Consider the following 23,013-nt stretch of genomic DNA (forward strand, 5'->3'; position numbering starts at 1 on the left):
TTAATGCTTAACCTACGAGGTTGGACAAATGAAATTATTAAGTGACTCAGGCATATTTCACTCCTCTGGCCGTGCCTCTTCGTCCTGGCAGCGCTGCACTGAAGCATTATTGTATCCTTGTTATAAAATATTGTTGTTGTATCCTCATCCTCCTCCTCCAGCCAAAGATTCATTTACAGTATTCCCGAGTGTCTACCTTCTTTCAGCATGTACACAAGTCCAACTTTTTGTGCAATGGTTAGCGTCAAAAAAAGTAAAAAAAAAAAAAAAAAAAAGTACAAAAACCCCACTAAAATTGCACAAAAAAACCCGCGAAACAGCAAATCCGTGAAAGGTGAGCCGCGATGGAACACTGTAAATGGTAGAACTTACTGTACGTTTTAGATGCTTTGATTTCCCAAGTATGACACCTCACTGTGCACCAAACAAATGTTGCTGCATCCAAAACATGTACGTTGACCACACTCCGACAAAACCCGCATAGTCCGCACACAATGTAACTAAAACCGATTCAAGGAAGTGTACAGTTTTTTCTTATCAATTTTGTGGAACTGTTTTTTGTTTTTTTTGTTTTTTTTTCCATCATGCTTTCGTGGAAGTATGGTGGAAGGTGAAATACCGTATGTTACTGGAGAACACAGTGTGGAGCTTCGCACAGAGTTAAATACTATTTTGGAGCATGTTTGTGACAATTTGAGGTCAGTTTAAAAACGTTATCGTGATAGATAAAGACAACAGCAATATATATTCAAGTGATTATTATGCAGATTGGTTAGAAAATAACTCATTTCAATTTTTCTTGCTCTGTCATGCTTTTGGTGTCCCTTTCAGGAGACTGGCCCGTACTTATACAGTCGTCGTAACAGTACCTGTGACGTTTCCTGGTAAAAGCAATGACTTTGTCTCATCTCCATCACTGCTGGAAAGCACAAACAGGAAAACGTTGGTTTTCCTCACATTCAAATGACATCCCTCCTACACACAAAACTCCCACTGAGTGGGGCTTTAGCTACAGCTACTGCACTGGTCACATCCACACGCACAGACACGCAAAACACACCTAATTTGGCCAAAACAGCTCTTATCACAAACACATGATTGCCAATTAAGTGTGCTTTCTTTTAGAGTTCCATTATCAAAATCAAAACAACAACATCCAGCCATTTACTTCCTTGCGCTTATCCGGGTCTGGGTGGCGGGGCTGGAAGTGTCAGTCGGGAAGCCCAGACTTCCAGGTCTCCAGCCACCTCGTCCAGTTCCACTGGGGGGACACAGAGGTGTTCCCAGGCCAGCTGTGAGACATAGTCCCTCCAGCGTGTCCGAGGTCTACCCCGGTGCCTCCTTGCGACCGGACCTCACCAGGGAGGCGTCCAAGAAGCATCCGGACTAAATGTGTGAGCCACCTAATCTGGCTCCTCTCAGATGGCCAAGCTCCTCACCCCATCTCTTTGGGTGAGTCCATCCACACTGCAGAGGAAACCCATTTCAGCTGCTTGTATGCATGATCTTGCTCTTTTGGTCACCACCCAAAGGTGAGGGTAGGAATGCAGATCGACCGGTAAAGTGAGAGCTTTGCCTTTCAGCTCAGTTCTCTCTTCACCACGACGGTCCGTTACAGAGACTGCATGTCCGCAGACGCTGCACCGATCCGCCTGTCGATCTCGAGCTCCAGCCTTCACTGCTCGTGAACAAGATCCCGAGGTGCTTGAACTTACAACATGCAAATGAAAAATCATGATAGAAAAACAAATCCTAAATGTTGAAAAAGACCAGACACAGCAATCCTACATTCTCAACAACACACTGACAATACACACCGAGCGCCTGGTGGTGTTCACAGTCATTATCTCCAAGAGGGGAAAGTGAGGACATCCAAAGCCTAAATTGTCTTTTTGATGGTAGCTGATTCCTCCACACAAGCACGAGAACCTTCACCATCCATTCCAAAGTCTGTGAGAATCCCATGCAGGGTGCGGTGGTTTAAGCTCCAATGCTTCGCTCTCTTCAAGAGCAGAGTTTTAGAATCAGTCTGAATTCTGTACAATTATTGGAAACTGCCTGGGGCAGCAAAAGCCTATCCAGGAAGTTGACTCTGCCAACTTTAATAGGGGGTAAAGTTTATTTTCCACAGTTTTTACGACTAAAACATACTGCTCCATTGTTGTCCAGTGTCTTCCAAGTCACGTCCTCTGCCTCGTGCCCATCCATCTTGTTAATTCTCACTCACTACTTGACTGAGTTGCAGCCAAAGCTCATTAGGGCTCTTCTGAGGGCTCTTAAGAGGTTCTCCAGTGGTGTAGTGTTGCTCCAAAGTGCCCTTGGCAGGCTGGAGTGTGTGTCTTTGGAGCAAACCTATTGCTGGCTGATGAATTTGTTTGAGCCAGAGGAGGAGAAAAGTGTGTGTAGGTGTGTGTGTGTGTGTGTGTGTGTGTCATGGTGTTGGACGGGGTCATCCATCAACAGCAAGGAGTGTGAGTGACACAAATGGACGCTAGAGGTTAGTTCTCCTCCGAAGAGACGTTCTAGAATTGATGCAGAGTCGTTGGTTTCTGTGAAAGGTGAGTCAAATCAAGGAGAAGGGACAGCCGAGGCACGCACAGACAGTCAGGGGGCGACAGAGGGAATGTTTGGGAGAGGAGGAAGGTCCCTCTGCAGATTAAGTGAGGGTGATGTAGGCTGAGGCCTTCTCCTTCAGTTGTCTCAAACACAGATGACAGCTCCAGCTCCCTGAAACACACACACACACACACACGTAGACGCACAAAGCTCGAGTTCAATCAGTGTTCATGTAAATCTCTCATTCCACATCGTGAAGTAATGCTGTCAACGAAGGCCTGATGTCATCACCTGCTGTTAGCGGATGGAGGGCGTCTGACAAGTTCAGTGGTTTGCCCCTTCCTGATTTCTGATTTTATTGACATGTTTGTCACACTTAAATGTTTCAGATCATCAAACAAATGCAAATATTAGTCAGTGACAACACAACTGAGCGAAAAATGCACTTTTTATTATTCACTTTCACACAGGGCCGTGTTCGTGTTTCATTTAAAAACTGCATTTTGTGTTCAGTTGTGTTGTCATTGACTAATATTTACATTTGTTTGATGATCTGAAATATTTACACTTTTTCCACACCACCGAGGTTAGTGCGGATTTGGCCACAGGATTTGTGACATTAATGAAGAACAAACACGCGGGCATCACAACCTTTTTGCTTATGAATGCTGAATCTTAACCTACAATGTTGTTGCACCGATGTGTGGGCAGACGATGAGTGTTGGAGTAAAGTGGCACCTCTGCTGTTGACGTTCACCGTAGGGACACTTTTGCCATGGTAACAGATGATCTTGGTCCTACTTATTTCTATGACAACACCATTACGCATGTTCATAGATCCATGCATCTGGAGTAAAAGGCACCTACATTTCAGCAGTAATAGTTTAGGTGCGCCCGGCACCCTGCTGTGCAAGCACACACGTCCTCACTTTGTGTCTGACTGTAATGTCTGATCTCTCAGCTTTGGCCTTGGCAGGCTTATGACGATATTCACAGTCCTATTGGCTGAACTGGAACACCTGCAGGCTGTAAAGGCTGAGGAAGCAGCAAGACTCTTTTGTTTAGTTTTCCTTGCGTCATGGTTTGGTTTTAGCCAGGGATCCAACTCTGAATGTAATGTCTTGCTTGACCTTAAAACTCTTTGTCAAAGTCAGCAATGGTAGCATTTTCATATATGATGAGTTCCTTCAAGCCGTCACTGAGGGGCTGTAACAGATGCCACAGTGTGCCTCCAGTGTTGTTCACAGGAGAGAGCAGGGCTTTCAAAATGTAGCACAGAATATAATACGGTTGGAGCCGAAAAACAATTTTCTTGAGCATATTTTCTTTGTTTTTCAAATTTTGAGGCTTCACTTTATCACAGTTTTTCAAAAATATATTAAGAAATAAATTATGCTGTTTCGTGGGTTGAATATGACCTATTATTAGTACAAAAATGTGGATATTGCGCAAATGTTGCATTTTTTTGTCTAAATAACGCATTTTGAAGCATTAAAATGGCTAAATGACTAAAATACAAATATAAGGCATTCAAATGACGCTTTCAAAGACATTGATGTATAGTATTCTACACTGGTCACTAGGTGTCAGTAATGATACTGTAATGTTTGGTGAGACGCACAATCACCAACAACAGGCTTTTATTGCAGGTTTGAATGACCTCACAACAGGCATAATAATCCTTAATAAAAATCCCTAATAAAACATAGACTGCTGTTGCATCCATTACCCACGCATAGCTGATGCTCAAGTCAGAGCCCCCGACATCACTTCCTGTCCTGTCACTTCCTGTCCGCTCCCCCAGGGAACACATTTATAGCGACACACACGTGCACAAGTCTTAAATGGCTTATTTGCTCTTAGTATGTCTACTATATTGGACAATACAAGCGCAATGGTGACTATTGGGGTGTTATTTCATGTCTAGAGGGCTCTAATAATGTTAAAACCATATCTAGAAGGCGGTAAACAGGTTTTCTATGTGAAAATTCCATTTAAAAATAACGAGTCCTACATCGCGGAAATTCACTTTTCACGGTTGGGTCTGGAACCAAATTAACCGCCATAAACAGGGATCGCCGTACCTCAAATTCAAACTGCACCGTGTTTTCATTAAAATAAGGTATTTGAGAAATTTGAGTTGAAAAAAGGCGGGAATGTGGGCTGTGGATTGTGCTGATGTTGTGATCGTGGGTCCCGCAGCCAAACCAGTGGAGAACCACTGCTCTAACTAAATACTCAAATTCAAAGTTGGTTATGAAAGCAGTTGCATACCCTCTGGTGGTTCTGACATAGGAGGGCTCAGACAGTACATGTGGTAGCCTCTGTCACAATCATCGCAGAACAACAGCTGATCCTGGAACAGAAGAGAGTGTGCAATTTAATGGATAATTTTTCATAAATTATGCCAAAAGTTGAATATTCTTGAACGGTAACAACATTCAATTCAAAGTTTAAATACACTGTCTTTTGCTCTAAATAGAAATGTGTGACCGGTCCGGTACTAAACAGTACCATAGAAGTATTATTATTTGTTAACACTGACAGATACACTGCTCGTGCATTCAAAGGTTTAAAAAAGGTCAAATTAAGTTTACCTGTAAAGGTTAGAGTGCGTTTTAGGTTCATGTTGAAATTTGGAAACTCCAATATCCATAATATCAATCACTCTTTGTGAGTACCGTAGTAGATTTTTGTTGGGTGTGGAAAAATTTGAGAAATACAACTCAGATTTAGATGAATCACCACTTGAGGCCTTCATCATAATTGCTCAGTGACTGCCCGGCGACCAGTCCGCTGTGTCGTCCTTTCGCCCAAAATCAGCAACAACAGGCTGCCTGACTGCATCCTCATGTAACAAAAACAACCATTTGAAACTTCCTGTTTTTGTGAGAATTTACAGCGGTAGAATTTTGCACAAAAACATCTTTGAAATGTGCCACTTCGAAGGTGTTTTCACATGTGCACCGAGCAGGTGCGGTGCCACACATGTTCCAACATGAACAAAAAAAACCTCATCTTTTGGTAAAAGTCTTACGTCGTTCTCAGAGGTGCCACACAGGCTGCAGGACTTGCACTCGATGCACTGCCAGCGATAAGTCCTCACTGCAGCTGTCATGTTCACTGTGAACTGCAAACAGGACGGGTGGCCTGGGTGCACGCACGCACACGCATACAAAACACACACACACACACACATGCCCACACAGTTTTCACCACTACTTGCTGTACTGTGAGGGTTGCCAGCCCTCATCCACCTACTAGTGGATGGCTATCCAGGAATTAGATTGCTTCTTGAAAGTGATCTGTCAGATTTGAGGGGAGTTCAACAGTGGCGTCTATTTGATTTGATGATCAAGAGTTCCTTTTTTGATTGTTTGGAACTGATTATCGAAATGTAACAGTGAATTATCAGATGAAAATATATGCTTTGTGAATATTGGCAAGTTTTTTGGTCATAAAGTAAAAATATTTCATGTAATATACCAAGTAATGGGGCTTCATTTCGAGTTTTCCGATCTTATTTCCATCATTTTGTCTGTCATGATTAGAACTAATAAAACAATAATTTGGTTCTTATTTCATGAGTTCACAAGAGTTATTTCTAATTCAATAAGGACCATACCAGTGTTTTGCATGCTTTAGCCCATTCATTACAAATCACATCTTTTTTCATCTGTTTTTTTATTATTAGACATAAAGAAACAAATAGATAGACATTATATACATACATATCATACAATTAAATCAAAATACAACAAACCTATTTTATATGCAACCTTTGCATTTAGAAAGACTTCATGGATGTACAATGTTTTCAGCATTCACACCACTCAAGACACAAATGGATAAGATAATAAGTTGAAGAAATTATACAGCAGAGACAACATCAGACTCAGTTCATATTCAGAACGCAAATTCATGTGAGAAGACCACTCTCAGGAAAAAACAATGGTTTATGGAAAATGCATGCAGCATACAACATTTTTTCAGATGAGAAAATGGAAACAAAGAAATATTTACAGCTGTATTGTAAAAAGAAAAAAAAGAAAAATAGCAGGTCATTGTAAAAAGCAGACCAATTGGAATTTGGGCAGATTTGAATTTTGAGCATGTATCAACATCGTAATGATGGAACCTTGGAGCCACTTGCATGAAACTGTGTGTTTATTGTGTGTGTATTTCATGGATTTTTTGTCATGGCTGTGTGAAACCGTAAAATCCTGGTAAAAACAACTTACCGTAAACTCCGGTGTACAAGCCACTCCTTTTTTCTTGAACTTTGAACCCTGCGGCTTATACGGCGGTGCGGCTAATTTGTGGCTAAATTCTAATCTTGTGACATCTCCTTTACTTCAGAACTACGACTAATTGTGTAAATACTGTGCCGCTCGCGAGTCAGTGAGAAAACGGTAGCGCTTTCTTTAGCATGAGCCAATCATGAGCTGTCAGTGCACACAACCCATTGCAGGAGGTCATTTTATATCACAGTAAAACAACATAACACTAAGAACGCTAAACTCATCACACAGCAACTTAACACTCAAAGGGTATACCTGGCAAACATACAAACATGTACCAATACGAGTTTGAAAAAAACCCCCCAACTCTTTTAAAGTTTTACCATAATGCATTGCGTCTGAGCAACACATTCATTGGCGGCGCTGCAATGACGTCAGCCTCCCTCTGGGCTCTAAGGTCCGGGCTCCTCTGGCTCCCTCTGGTGGACAGAGGCAGCACTGCAGCGCCATCCATCCATTTTCTCTGCTGCTTGTCCTTCAATGTAATGCTTTGCTCAAATGAAACCTATTATGGGAAAACTTTAAAATGTTTTTTTTTTCCATTTTAAACCCGTAGTGGTACATGTTTGTACATTTATTAGGTATACCTTTGGAGTGTTAAGTTGCTGCGTGATGAGTTTACTGTTGTTTGCAAGATGGCATCGTGAGCCAGACTGTCATATTGAGTAATGACCTGCTGCAATTTCCGATGGGTTGACAAGCTCGTTGTGAGTTTTTTTCATAGCTCGTGATTGGCTCCTGTCAAATAAAGAACTTCCTGGTCCTCATGGACTCGTGCGTGCCACAATATGCCATTTTATGACATGGACGCATGCGTCTTATACACCGGTGCAGCTTATATATGTACAAATGTGTTTTTTCCTCTAAATTTAGTGGGTGTGGCTTATACAGCGGAATTTACAGTATGTTGCAATGTTACATCGTATTCCAAGCTACCAAAGTTAACAATGCATAACTTTAGGACTAAAGTTGACTCATCTCAACTGAACCAGTTTATAACCGCTACGTCCACTGGCCTCAGGGACTTCTTGTGTGTTTTGTTGACATGACCAGAATAAATTGTTGAAATTGAGCTGAGTGAACTTTAGCCCTGAATAGCTGTGTGGGCTTCCTGTTTACTCTTAGTTATAGTTTTTTCTTGCCACCAATAACCTTACAGTTTCCCAAAGCAGATTCTAAAGCCGTAGAATTCTAACAGAGAAATATTTCTAGCATAAATAAAGGCTTGGAATCAGACTGAACTGTACTCTCTGAAATGTGTTTTTTTCTTTAAATAATGAAACTGAGAAATGCTACAAATAAGATCGAAGTATAATTTCCAGATGCAACCATCAAGAAAAGCACCGACTATGCCCTCTACATTGCCCGCTATTTAGATTCCTGCACTAAAGGGACCCCATTCTTTGTACAATGGAACCCGCTTATCTCGATGGCCCTCAGACTGGCTGACTGATGTCGACGCAGGCAGGCTGTTGTTGAACCATTGCTTGGATATTATCTTATTTTTTATAAGTCTGTGACAGTTTGTTGACATTGCTTTCCCCTATTTGTTTATTTTGATTCTTCTGCTTTCATATGATATTGTACAGACAGGAGTATTGTGTATGGATGTGATTCAGTGATTGGCCGATAGGGGGCAGTGGCGTTTGCCTGCTGCCTGAAGAGTAGCCGAGCCACGCTGGCCCCGTGGAAGCGCGGAGTGCCTCTTGTTGTAAGGCCTAGGTTCCCAAAGTGGGGTACACCAATTGTCATGGGGGTACGTGAATAAAAATGAACAACAATTGGCGCTAACATTCACAATTACGAGTGCACCTGAATGTCTCACGACGCAAGGAGAACGGAGCGGAAAGGAGACAGAGCATGAAGTCGTTCATTGCTCTGTGTGCATCATATGAATAAATGAGGAAGTTTGATGATTATTTTGTGCATTAGGAGTGTTTAATCTGGAATATTTCATTTATTTTGGCGTTCCAGTCCCCGCATGGCGCAGCACTGAAAACCCACCACTGTGAGCGGCGATTCCCTCCAAAATGAAGCTTTATCGTTGGTTGTATGTAATTTTGTACTTCGGATACTGCTTTATCTTGATTGTGAAACTTTCCCCTTCAATTTGGTGTTAAATTCATATGCAGACTTAAACCAGAGCCATCGCGAGTGGACAAAAAGGTGACGCTCTAATCCATCCCATTCACACAGAAGGATGCCAGCATCAAAGTGGAATAAAAGATATGTCAATGATTACTTATCTATCAGTGCTCATCTGAAACTTTATCGAACTGTGACCATGACAAATACACATTTTTATCCTGTAATTACTACCAAACTAATTAACCGATTAATTATGTCCAATATTTCATGTTAATTCAGATAAAGAGTTGATATTGGTTCAGTGTGCAGGAGTAGGGGTACATGGCTTCAGATCAAACGTCTGAAGGGGTACGCCGCTGTAAAAGGTTTGCGAACCACTGTTGTATGACATACAGAACTGTTTGGTAGACGCCAATAAAAGGCTGATTTGTGCACAGACGTCCTGCATCATCATCATTACGATATTTGATACTCTCATCTAACAGAGATGCTGCGCTAATTTCTTTCTCCTGCACGTCTTGGCCATAATGACACATCCACGCAGAAATCTTCTTTTTATTATAATCTTTCTTTTTTCTTCGGACAAGCTAAAAAGCTTAAAACAGGAAGTCACTGTGTGCAGGTTTTAATGCTGCGTAACCATACAGTGGATATTGAATGAGGAAGTTAACAATACTACAACTGGGGTTGGGCATTGAGCATCGACATTCCGATTCTCCCGGAATCGTTCATTTCTTTAAATTTCCATGCCTACGTTCGGCGATTGACTAGCCCGCCGACTGGAAAAAATGTCCGCATAACACCAACGAAGAAGATGGCGGCGAATACCAATGAAGAAGAAGCGGAAGGAAGCGTTTGTGTTCATCTATTTCAAACGTGGACAGTGTGCGCCGGCGCTCGCTAGTTTGGCGGAAATTCTGCAAAAAAATTAACGGTCGGCGCAGTGCAACATTTACAAACGCCAGGCTACTAAAAACATTTTAAGTATACAGGTAAGTATCAAATTCAAATATCCATCTAACGTAAGGCTGTGTACTTTTTCATTGACAAACCACCTGACGTTAACGCTAGCTTTAGCCAGGAAGTTGACCAGAACCTGCGTTAAGTGTTACTCCATTCACTGTACTTGTTTGATATCCTGCACGCACGTTAGTGGGAACTCAGTAACATGGTCAATTCTGCATCATAAGACACTCTCTGGCTGCGTCATTGTTTTTTCATGAGATTTTCAAAAATAGAACGTGCTACGTACTCCTATGTAAAGAGACTTCAAAACATTTACTGTATGTTCAAGTTCAATGGTTTGATATTTATATGCTGCTTAAAAATAGCCCTGTGAGAAATTCATAGTAAAGTTAATCATAAAAAGTTCATGTAATTAGAAAAAATTGTGGAAACGTTCATACATTTCATCCAAGAGCTTTGCTTAGCGCCCTCATTTAAACCAATCGCTCAAATTCAAACGATGCCCAACCCTAACTACAACACGTCAACGTAAACTGACCGATTTTTCATATAAATTACCAGAATGGGTAAGATGGGTCTCAAATTTGACATGAACAAAAGCGGTCGACCGTGTACTGCATGTCATTGGCAACTTTAGCGGGCACTTTTTAATAATAGCAAGAACACACGGACTGGGACTTGATGACTTGTTCGACTTAAGCGGGTTCCACTGTAATTTGTCCATTTGGGCCACCATAGTTAAAGACCGGCAATCTCATAACTGCTTGAAACATAAAAATCTTGTTTTTGTTTGACACCATTGGAGATGGGCTGAATAGAAAAACATTGGTATGGTCCATCCATAAAGTGTTTACTTCATTTGCTGTAGTGTCGTCTACTTGATGTCTATCGTGAATAAAGGAGGCATTGCCCTGCGCATTAACAGAGGACCACCTTGGTCCTCCCAAACATCCCCTTCATCTTTGCCCTACCTGAGCGTCCACAGTCCGCACAGGAAATAAGGTCCTCGGGACAGCCAGTCTTCTTTGAGCCGCCGAGACAAAAGTCGCAGTATCCGTTGGCGATGACCGAGCCGTCAGCCGCTTTCTTGGCTGGCGGAGGGAAGAAAAAAACAGAACGTGGATTAGCAAGCAGGTTGGAAGACTTCAGTAGTAGTATCTGTCACTGGAGATTGAAAGTTAGAGTTAGAGCAAAAGAACGACGACGTCCGCTATCAGGCTTCATCAAAGGGTGACTAGATTTGCTCTATTTTAGTTTAATGAGTTCTATTAGACGGTGCTTATGTTCTCTTTATACTTACAACAGCAAAGCATTGCCTGTACAGTTAACTGTTTTATGAATGCACTTTTCATTATATGAAAAAGAAAACATTGTTTTAAAATGACAACAATTTGGTCCACCGGCTTTACACAACTATTAATTGCAAGCATTTCATTACTGCAAACCTTTAATCCTTTTATTTTGCTATTGTCTTCACCCCGTCTGTCCTATTTGTCCGGCGTGTTCCCAACCCAAAGCCATGCGCTCCTACCACCAGGGGGCAGGACTACACGATAGGACAAAGCAATCAAGGCTTTATGTCCATCTCTGTAATGGCTCTGCTCCTTGTTCTGCTCTTGATTGCATAATAGCTTCAACGGAAGCAATCACATGACTTCTGCAGACTGTGTCTTTCTCCAAGATGCAATGCATGCTCCATGAAATGCATTGTATACATTTGCTCATACACTCACACATGCATGTGCAGAAAAAACAACAGATAAATCCACAGACATGTAGGAAGACAATAGCATGTGCTTGGGTGTGTGTGTGTGTGTGTGCGTGTGTGTGTGTGTGTGTGTGTGTGTGTGTGTGTGCGTGTTCACATGAGCGAGAGGTCATTAATCCCTCCATTCCAGCCTGGAATTTTGTTTGGCCGGAAGGGGGTAGAGGGTGAGGAGAGGGTGATAATGTGATTGAAAAGAGGAAAAGAAGGGAAGGAAAACCGAGGAGAGAGATTTGACTCTTGCATCTAGCAGGGCCGAGCTTTAATCCTCCGATGAGTAAAATAATTCTTAACAAGTCCGTGATCAGGACAAGAGCCAGCGACAACTGAAACAGACAAGAAGCACGGGAACATGTGGAAACGCTAAACAGTGCAAGTGATAGTGCACACTGCTCAAGAATATAAAAAGGATCATTGAAAGTCTCTTCAGAGTATCCCTGACCCAGCCGCTATCTCCTCTTTTGACGGTGTTATGCTTGTATTAGGGGTGTAACGATACTCTCAGCTCACGAGACGATGCAGGATATTGAGTTCACGAGAACGATACCAGACAGTATTTTAACATTACTTTTAAGAAAACTACGATGACAAAATAAAGGCCAGGTACAATGCAGGTACATTTTTAAATGTCTACTTTGCTTGCATGACCGAAACATGATGCTTTTAGCTGTTGAACTTCTTTCCACAAACTGAAACTAAAACTTAAAAATGATAAAAGCTAAAATAATGAGGGCAGTTGGGCTACTACTAAACATTTATGTTGAAATGTATTTATGTGAAGACGCATGGAACATGGATTGCAGATTGCAGTAGATTAGCTTTATGTTTACGCTAAAAGAATTGCACTTCCCATGACGCTTAGAGTGCTGTACCGGGAAGTCTTATGCAACGATTGTGTTTTGATTGGACAAATCTGAAGTAACTTTGATCAAATGTAGAATTACAACAGCTTCTGCTTGGACAATAATGCCGCCGTAGCTGTTGAACTCCGATGAAAGAAAGCACTCACCGAATGATGAGTGATGCTGGGAACACAGAGGTGGGTTGGATTGAAAGGTTTATAGTGTGCGCAAAGCACTTCATGTGTGGTTCCAATCCTGCCTTGCGCACTGCCACTTCCATATTACGTGTATTATCATTCACAGTGGCAATGCCATATTTCACGGTCTGACCGACTTCGGGATGAACTCATCAGCAATATTCTCATATTGTTTACAAACTCGTAATAAGTCACTGGACACAGGAGGGTTTTGGGGGCAAAAAGCCAAATGATGTGTAGTTTTTGCTTTTGTTTACCTATTTTGCACTGTTGACTGAATTTGGACCCAACAGTTGAATGTCATAAAGTAATTAAAAGGGAATACTTGTGTTACTTGTTGATATTATTACATTGTCTTACAGTATTGTTGCTGTGTTGTATTTTCATTATCATCATTATCAACAAATTAAAAGGCACAAATCACAAAATCATTAAATGATCTTAAGAAATGTTTCAAGTATTGGCGATACTGGTCCTGTGTCGGTATCGAATCAATACACAAACTAATCTAATGCTTGTGTCATCCTGGGAGAACTGCACTAAATGAATGAACAAGAAATGGTTTGTGGCGACCACCTGCAAAAACATTCCTAATAGGGTTTATCTTGCTAATTGCCTCTCCTTTCTACCTGGTGTCTGTCCCATTTGCACAGACGGACGTCAAATTGATGAGCAATCATTATTGCTTCCTAATTAGAGAGGTTGATATCCTTGTAGTGAAGACACTGTGATGATGATGTGTTCCCTTTACTTGTTGAGTAGTATTTAACAAGGTTATACTGTACACACACCGAGACTATAAACCAGAAATACTAGTCCTAAGTATAAATATAATAACACGCACAGCTTAACAGCAAGAAGGGTCGGATCAAAACAGCATTACAGCACATATAAAATATATTTAAAATGTGCTTGTTACCGTGAAGTACTCAGGGCTTTTAAAGCACCACAACATTAAAATAAGTGGCTATTGCTCGCTGCGTTATCTTAGTCATAAGACAGATCGGTCTATCACAATTTTAATTATCTTTTTGCCAGAGATAACATTCTGAGACTTTGGTGGTATCTGCTTTTCATTATAGCAAATATTCTCTGCAGTTGATCAAACCTGTAATGGCAAGCGTTAGATAGATGGTGTCCCGGTTTGTGCTTTAGTTGTGGTTGCTTTTATTAAAAATCACCAGACTGTCAGATCATTCAAATCATCATTTTCTACCTGATTTAGGATGATTCAGTAGGAATATTGTAATTACACGTTGGCTTGCCACAGCTCATGTTGTCATACGCCTCATTGAATACGGTCATAGGCCCCGTTAGATATGTTGTTTTTAGCAATACTTTTAATGAGCACCAAAACTACAATGCCACTTTGTAGACTGCAAACCTTCACCAAGGCTTAATTGTTAACAGAATTGACAAAAATAAATAATTGTGTATTTGTCCACCTCTTTGTTAGTTAGACGTTACTTCCTTGGTCATGGAAGATTGCGACGTAGGATTCAATAAATCGCATAAAAGTCTACACAGTGTTCCCTCGTTTATCACGGGAGGTGGGTTCCCAAAATAACCCGGAATAAGTGAAATCTGTGAAGGAGCCAACGACTGTATATATTTTTACAATTATGTATGTTTTACAGCTGTAAAACCCCTCACCATACACATTATACACTCTCAGACAGGCAGTAACATTTTCTCACATTTCTCTTGTTTAAACACGCTAAGCTCAAACATTCGTTTGAATTTTAATGCTCAGCCTACGAGGTTGGACACAAGAAATGAAATGATCAGTGCCTCGTCGTCCTGTAGCCGTTCAATGTCGCACCTACTTTAAGAAAGTCATTGCAGTAAGTCATGGTGTATAACAAACGTTTCCCCAAACATTATGTTGGCAACATGCTGACAAACAGAAATCGCCATCAAACTCGGTGCACTGAATGGAGTGCACTCGGACCGTATACTCCGCTTGCGCACTTAAGCCGCAAGGAGATGCGCACCGTAGCCTCATCTCACGTTTCTGCCCTGTATTTGATCAGGAAATGTGCAAATTCAGCTGCTACCTAGACTGCATATTACAATGTGAAGATTGCTGACTCTTCCGAGGCAAAATTGGTACGATGCACAAGTAATGCACTTAATCACCACAGATACTACAATTCATCCCAAGGGGGGCATGAACACATCTTCATTTCACACATCTAATTTGGCAGTCTTCCAGGTGGTTTTACAACGTCACTAGTAAACGTGTCAAGTCCATCGCCACAGCACAAACTGGATTTTGTGGGCTGAACTGGAAGGAACTTCTGTGGTCATTTACAACTGAATATGAATATATTTGTTGTTGGGGCTGCAGCCACCGCACTGCATCAGGTGATGCAGAATTGTCTTTGGATGCAGCAGGTGTACCTATTCTTGGTCAGTTTGAGCAGAGTAGTATGATGCACTCTTGAGAAAATCAACACAGACAGATGTTCTCTGCGCCGAGCAGTAAAACACATAAAGCTTTGTTGTGCATGCCTGGAGCCAAAGCAAACACATTTTTTGTCTCCTTGTTAGGGTCAAATATATTGCTTTTATCGCTCATGTTATTTATGTTTGCTGCTGCTGATTGGGCCTCAGAATCCCTGGTGGGATACACTAGACAGTCACATGAGCGCACACAAAATGAAACGCATTCAGGCTACATTTTAACTATGTGTCTGTGCAAGCGAAACTTAGCTTGCTGTTTGCATTGCAGCCTGCGATTGTGTGTGCATGTGTATTTGTGCGTATCTGAAGACCCCAGGGTGTGAATCAGCAGGTCTCCGTGTATGTGAGCAAGTCAAGGCTGCCTGCTGGCTTCTAGCGGAGGGGAAAAAGCCCATCAATGATTAAATGCCTGTGGCCTTGTTTTAAAGCCTGCAACTACAGACATGCCCCCGCTGTCCATACGAGGGAGGGGGCGATGATTGAGACTAGACGGGGGTGAAGACAATGAGCACAAACTAAAAAAATAACAAATATTCCAAATAACACCCATACATCCAGATATTTTTTGTGTGCTTCTTCCCTGCATTTCCATTCGTTGTACTGCTTTATCTCCCCTCCGATAACTGACCCGCCTCCCCCCGTATCCTCTCCTCCTACTCCCCCCGCCCCTCTTCCAATTACCAGTAGGAGTATGAGCAGAACCACACACTTCACAGCTTTCAAGTGTTGCAGAGACACCCTCCTGGGAATTATCCAGCAAGAGATGAATCCACAAATACCCCCCCCCATTCCTTATTTCTCCCCCTCCTGATTTCTCCCAACACCTACGCTACCTTTCCTCACCCTTCCTTTTTGTGCTGCTCTCTGACCCCCTCATCTTAATTCCTCCTTCCCCCACATTGCTCATTTGCCATATTGGATAATCCACTGACTACATCATTCTTTTCTACACATCATACCCTCCACCCCAGCTGACTTCCAGCTAAACTGGCCACCAGTCAGGTGGCACATGTAGACAAGCATTCATTCACACTCACATTCATACCTATGGACAATCTAGAGTCTCAACATGCATGTCTTGGGGATGCGGGAGGAAGCCGGATCGCAGAGAAGTTCCAGTGAAGTTTCAAACCCACATCGCCTGACTGTGAGACAGATCTGCTAACCCCGACTCCACCGTGCTGCGCTACACTGAAACCACTGCATATGTAATATACAATGTATGTTTCTTTATGTGGTTAGTACCTGCCTCCTAGCCCAGTGTTTTGGTTGCATCTGGGTTCTCTCTGTGCTCGTGTGGGTTTACTCCGGCTGCTCCGGTTTCCTCACAGAGTCACATAGTCAGAAAATCAGGGGTGTCCAAAGTGCAGCCCGGTGGCCATTTACAGCCTGCGGCTGTTTTTTTTTTTTTTTCATTGGCCTTCAGAACTTTCCAAAAATACAATTATACAAGAAAACTAAAAAATTCACACAAAAAAAGAGCAGTAATTTTACAAGAATAAAGACAAAATATTACGAGAATATATATAAAAAATATAAATATGAAAAAGTACCAAAAAAAGTTATAATATGAGAAAAATAACAAAGAAAAAGTTGCAATTTTTGGGGAAATTAAGTTGGAAAAACTTTACGATAATAAAGTCAAAATATTATGAGAATAAAGTCATAATATTGTGTGAAAAAAATTGAGAAGGAGAAAACGTTTATACTAGCGATTATGTCACCAATAACACAAAGCTGAGATGATTTCTTTGACTATAAAAACGTCTCTGCATATCTACATGGGTTAGTTTAGAACAGTGGTTCTCTGTTGTTTTCTAGCATGCCCCCACCGGGGGACAGAAATATATTTATCTGCACTGTACAGACTGAATTCGAAACTGAAACCAGCGAAATGCAACAAAATGGAGATCAGTGAAGCATACAAGCATATTCAAGAGTTGCACGGCCAGTACGACAAACTCATACACGTTGGCAGGTCTGCACTAATATTGAAAGTCCTCCCTACCCTGACAGTTCACCACTTCCTCTTTGCTGTCGAACGTGTTCATACATCATGTTAATCCATGCCGGGCTCTTCTGATCAAATGCACTTCTGCCACCTTGTGGCTGTTTTTATGGCTTAAAACTGCTAGAAAAGTGACCTCTTTTATTGTGCACTTGCATCATCACCTCTTCTTGCCTCTCGCACAAAAAAAGACGTATAAATGCGTCTTTGGGAGCGAGTGTTTGTTTTTTAAAACAACGTATAAATACGTCTTAATAATATGGGGGGAGACGTGCCTCTCTTATTGATCATATCATTTACATGAGAAACATGAGTGCCCCCTAAAAAATAGCTTAAATATACATATACAATAGGCCGTATTTAATCCCCCCAAAGAAACGTGATATAGTGAAGCCGTGGAATTCACAAGACTGGGTCTACGAGAACGAGACGAGACAAGATTTTAACATGACTTTAATTGTATATGCATCCTATGTTGGGTATAAAAATCAGCTACAATAGGCTTCACCTGACCCATGACACGTCTGTCATGGGGGTTAATTCGACTCCAATATTATCTTATTGGTCCTTTAAAGTGCACCAAGGCCATTCCTGCCCATATTCCTGCCAAAACATATTGACACCCTTAGGAAATGTAACATTTAAAATGCTTCAGAAAGTCTAATGTTGGCAATTAAAGCAGAAAGCAGACGTTTTGTGTAGCTGGCTAAAATACAATTGGTGGAGAATACTGTAGGTCAATACATGCAATGGGGACCATTCTAAGGTGATACAATTGACCAATAGTGCAGCATAAGAACTACAAGGTGTGCAATGTGAATGTCCAGGAAGGCTGAGCATTATTATCTGCATAAATGCAACATTACTGATATGGTAAGCGTACGGTAGCACCAAAAACAAGGCAAACGACATTGGTTACAATAAGAAATGCAATCAGCCAGTTGCATCTATTGTTTGCAAATGTAAGGGACCAGATGATAACAGGTGAGGGGGACAAAAAGATGTGGAGGTCAACGAAGACAATAGGAAAGCGGCAGTAATGGATGACAGAAAGATCAAGAAGGAAAGAAAAAGAAGAAGAAATGCAAAATGAGGTGGAGATACAAAGAGGAAGGAAAGGGAGGTGAAAAAAAGTAGCTCTGGTTGTATCGGAGCAGCCGTGTGTGAAAGCACACACTCTGCACTCCTGTCGCCTGGCTGCTTAATGAGGAGAACCTCTCAAGAGTAAAGCACAGTACAGTACACACGCACACACACACACACACGTACACACACACACACACATTTACAACCCAGCCTTTGCTTAATAACTTTTGCTGTCCAGTTTCGATCCCATCCCCCACTTTCTCCCATAATGTGATGAATGAGCGTGTGCTCCTCGCCTGTCCAGCTGTACGCTCACCCACACCCACACCCACACCCACACCCACACAGCCACACACACACAACTGGAATCATTAGGATATTTTATTTTCAAAGGATTCCAATGCACATACCATGGAATATGTGTGCATGGACACACACACACACCAACAGAAGAAAGGAGACATTTTCAGGTTTTCTTGGCAGACAAGAAGGTAGGCATGCAGTCAGATGGAACGCGTCAGTCACAGAAGAAAAGTCACCGCCTTTTCCTCTCATCCCGTCTTCCTCCCCTCTGCCTATGTTCGCCCATCCTCATCCTCTCCCTTCCTCTTTGCACTTTCATACATTCTCATTATTGCTGTTGTTCTCTCTGCCTCACCCTTCCATCACTGCTTTGTGCTTTTTTTGCTACCTTTTTCTTATTCAGTCCTTCTAGCTTCAGTATAGGCACCCTTCTACCCCACCTGCGAAAAGGAAATTGGAATTCCGTCCTACAATACATCTGGCATCACATTAATGCCTGCACCAATGCCATGTTCTCTTCCTCCTTTTGGTCCATCTCTGTTTTTATCCACTGCAGCCATCAAACAATACTCAATCCCCCCATGTCTGCACACACACACACACACACACACACACACACGAGTGATACTTTCACTCACTCAGCAGGTTGCGTAACTCCCGATGCGTTGTGGATCTGGATGCATGCATGTGTGTGTCCACAGTGTGTGTGCAGCAATGACATTGCACAGTAAGGATGTTTGGCGCATAATAAAACTTGATCTATGCCTGCATTGTAATCACACACACAAACTACTCACATTCTGCAATCTGCACTTATGAGTTCATTTCCTAAATAGCCACAGATGTGTGCTAAACTGTACACTGGAGCCTTGCAATACGTGCCTGTGGCTGTGCTTGTGTGTTTTATGCACTCTTTCGTGCACTCCCAAAAAAAAAACAAAAAAAAGAACGTCAGTACAGGCTTCTGTCCCCTCTGTTAGAATGCAAATTATAAATCCTATTTTGTTCCAGGGTGAACTGGCTTTGAATGTGTGCCCAACCTCCATAACAGTCTGTCAGCCTGGCATGTGAAAGAGCTGAAAGAAAAAAAAGTCATCTTATGGACATTTACTATCAAATTGATGTTTTTTTTGTCCTGAAAAAGTGAAAGTAAAAGTGCAATTGGACAAAAAAAGCAATATAATACTATTATACGACTATAATTTATAATCAATGAGTTTCCGACTCTGTTTCATATTGTTTTCTTTGCTGGGTGTTTGTACATGTATGACATTCAGTCGATGGAGACAGAAAAACACACAAAGATGCCAACAGACAGGATGAGGTTGGATTTGGGAGGTGCTGTGGCTGTTATTCTCCACTGGTGTGAGGGGGGAATATTCAAACATGGCCGAAACAAGTGTAGAACCACAAAACAAGCAGCCAGCAAGCCACAGCACAGCATCTTGAGACAGAATACCAAATGAAGCCAACGTTACCCTGCCTTCACCAGCCCAACACTCGGGGGGAATCTATATGATGAATCATGAAAAGACTTCTTTCCCCTCTCATTCTGTACAACAAACACTGCTTCTCCTCTTTGTTTCCTCTCTCTTATTTTCTGTATGTTATTTTTAATTAACTCTACTGTGCTTATAATTCAGCTTTCTTCATTCTTTTATTTCTTTTTATTGCCTCCCTCTCTCTCTCTCTCTCGCTCTCTCCATGACTGTCTGTCTTTTTTTTAATGTACATAACAGTGTAGTCTTTAGGTGGGAGCCCTGGTGGTATCCACGGCAACCAGATTGCTAGGCAACAGCCAATTCCCTTCCTTTCCTGAGCTGTGCGGCAGTGGCAACAATCAACCAATCAACAGCTGAGAAAAAAATGTCAGTGTGTATATGAAAAAGTTCAGAACACATCCAGAAAGCAGCGTTCAGTTCTGTGGCTCAACACGTGCAGTACGTTTATTGCATTTTCTATATACTGAATTCATAAATAAAAAGGCTCTATTCTCTCTCCAATGAATTAACATGAAACACTCAAAGAAAATATGAGTGCAGTCTTCCCTCGCCACATTGCAGTTCTAATATCGTGGCTTCAAAAATATATAAATTCATAAATTAGGATGTTTTGTGGTTGCAAACGGCTTATTCGTAGTTTTTTTAATGCATATTTAAGACAATTTTACTTTTTTGCCTAAATTAAGCATTTTCAAGCTTAAAAATGACGAAATGAACTAAAATAATAAGGCATTAAGAAGACGCATTCAAATTGTGATGTGCAGTAGTCTACATTGGCCACTAGGTGTCAGTAATGTTACTTCAATGTTGGGTGAAACAAACAAGCACAAGACTTGATCACCGGAACGACTGGCTTTTATTGCAGGTTTGAATGAGCTCACAAAAGGCACAATAATAACAACATAATAATCGTAATCATAATAATAACATGGGCTACGTATTCGATGCCAAGCTAAAACTCAATTTTGAATCCCTGAAGTCACTTCCTGTCCTCCACACATCTGGAACACATTTATCGCAACACACCAGCACAAGTTTAATTTATGTCTTAAGTTGCTTATTTTCTTTGATTATATCTACTATATTGCGTAATATGAGTGGAAAGGTGACTATAGGGGTGTTATTTCATGCCAAGAAGGCTCTAATAATCTTATAATACGTATTTAGAAGGCCGTAAACATGTTTTCTATGCTCTAACCATGAAAATATTCTATTTACTGAAAAAGAAGGAATCCTACTTTGACAAAATTAACTTATCACGGCCGGGTCTGGAACCAATTAACCGCAATAAATGAGGAATTACTGTATATTTCTTAAAAATTGCTATGGAAAGCCTCATATAGCATATTTGTCACAATAGCAAAAATGGTCATAAGTCAACTCAATTAATTTCACATATTGAATGATTTTGAATGGATATAATGGATGTTGTTTCTAATGAATTCTATGTACATTTGTGGTGCTAAACAGAAAAAGTTAAAGTTATTTTCAATTTACCATGAAGCCCAGTGTAAAACACTCGACTCAGATTTTCTAGTCTCTGGCCACCTCTTCCAGTTCCACCGAGGAGACACCAAGGAGTTCCCAGTCCCTCCAGTGTCTCCTGGCCTCTCATGGGCCTCCTCATGCTTGGAACACTTCACCAGGAAGGTGAAGCCAGACAAGCCATCTCAACTGGCTCCTCCCGATGTGAAGGAACAGCGGCTCACCTTATCTCTAAAGGTGAGTCCAGCCACCCAATGGAGCAAACTTATTTCAGCCGCTTGTATTAGCCATCCTGCTTTTTCAGCCACTGCCCAAAACTTGTGACCAGAGGTGAGGGTAGGTGCGTAGCTCGGCCGGTAAATTGAGAGCTTTCAACTTCCAGCTCAGCTCTCTTTTCACCACGACGGTCTGAAACAATGTCACGCTCCTGCCTTCCCTCACTCGTGAACAAGATCCTGAGATACTTGAACTCCTCCACCTGGGGCAAAAGCTCACGTCCTACACGGAGGGTGCAATCGACTTTTTTCCGTCTGAGAACCATGCCCTCAGATTTTGAGGTGCTGTGTCTCATCCCAGAAGCTATAACCTTTACAAGTCAACTTAATTTGACCTTTTTTAACCTCAGAATGCACACGTTCAACTTTTGAAAGTTCCAATACTTTTTACACAACTTGCTGTTCTCTGACAAGGAGCTGAATGGAAATAATTCACAAATGCGTGCAACCCATGGCCAGTAAGTGTTGTGGTTCAATTAGAGTTAGTATTTGAACAATCCTCTTCATCATGCTGTTTACGTTTTGACACCAACAATTGATCAACAGTACCTCGCCATTGGGAGGCTTTAAACAGGATGTTCTCAGAAGGAAGCGGCCATTAAACTTAAGAGTGTCACAGTGAGTCATCAGCGGGTTTCAGCAGAGATACAGAGAGACTGGATGAGTCACGGAAAGGCAAATCGTATGCCCACCAAGTTGGGAAAAATGTACTGAAACATTGAACAGTTGGACATGTGCATTTAGGAGTTTAGTTGAAAAGGTCAAATGTGATTCACCTGTAAAGGTTATAGTGTGCTTAAGTTCAGCCTGAAATTAAACCTGAAAGCTGAATATCTCTAACTTTTTGTGCGTAGTGTGTATATCACATCACACGTCTTTGACATTAATTAGTGGTATTCGAAAAAAAACATTACAAATGTGTTCCACTTGGTCTGTGGTATCAGCTGCATTCTGCCTGGGCTTGAACCAGGGTCCACAGAATGACTAAAAACCCAAGCTGTCAACCCGATGTCCAGTGCGACTCTTAAGGCGTCAGGGAGTGAGGATTAGTAGTACTCTTCTTAACCCTCATTTAGTGGGGATTATGGATGTGAACGATGCAACCGGATATCCGGTTTGACAAGCGAGAGATGAGGCTGCATCGGTTGCAACCTCCTGGATCGATAAGAATCA

The 23,013-nt window shown here is 41.6% G+C and overlaps 1 protein-coding gene across 3 annotated transcripts in view; it reads right to left on the minus strand.

The window, feature by feature from the left end:
* Positions 1–238: 238 nt before the first annotated feature.
* Positions 239–23,013, minus strand: part of dpf1 (double PHD fingers 1) — a 45,295-nt gene continuing 22,520 nt past the window's right edge. For all 3 annotated transcript variants that reach the window (XM_054793755.1, XM_054793757.1, XM_054793756.1), the window contains exons 9-12: positions 10,883–11,002; positions 5,594–5,706; positions 4,831–4,912; positions 239–2,727 (exon numbers count right to left, since the gene is read on the minus strand). In XM_054793755.1, coding sequence (XP_054649730.1) covers positions 2,657–2,727; positions 4,831–4,912; positions 5,594–5,706; positions 10,883–11,002 — 386 coding nt within the window. In that variant the 3' untranslated portion in view covers positions 239–2,656. The remainder of the gene's footprint in view (positions 2,728–4,830; positions 4,913–5,593; positions 5,707–10,882; positions 11,003–23,013) is intronic.

Source organism: Dunckerocampus dactyliophorus, chromosome 12 (assembly GCF_027744805.1).
Source record: "Dunckerocampus dactyliophorus isolate RoL2022-P2 chromosome 12, RoL_Ddac_1.1, whole genome shotgun sequence".
Taxonomy (NCBI): domain Eukaryota; kingdom Metazoa; phylum Chordata; class Actinopteri; order Syngnathiformes; family Syngnathidae; genus Dunckerocampus; species Dunckerocampus dactyliophorus.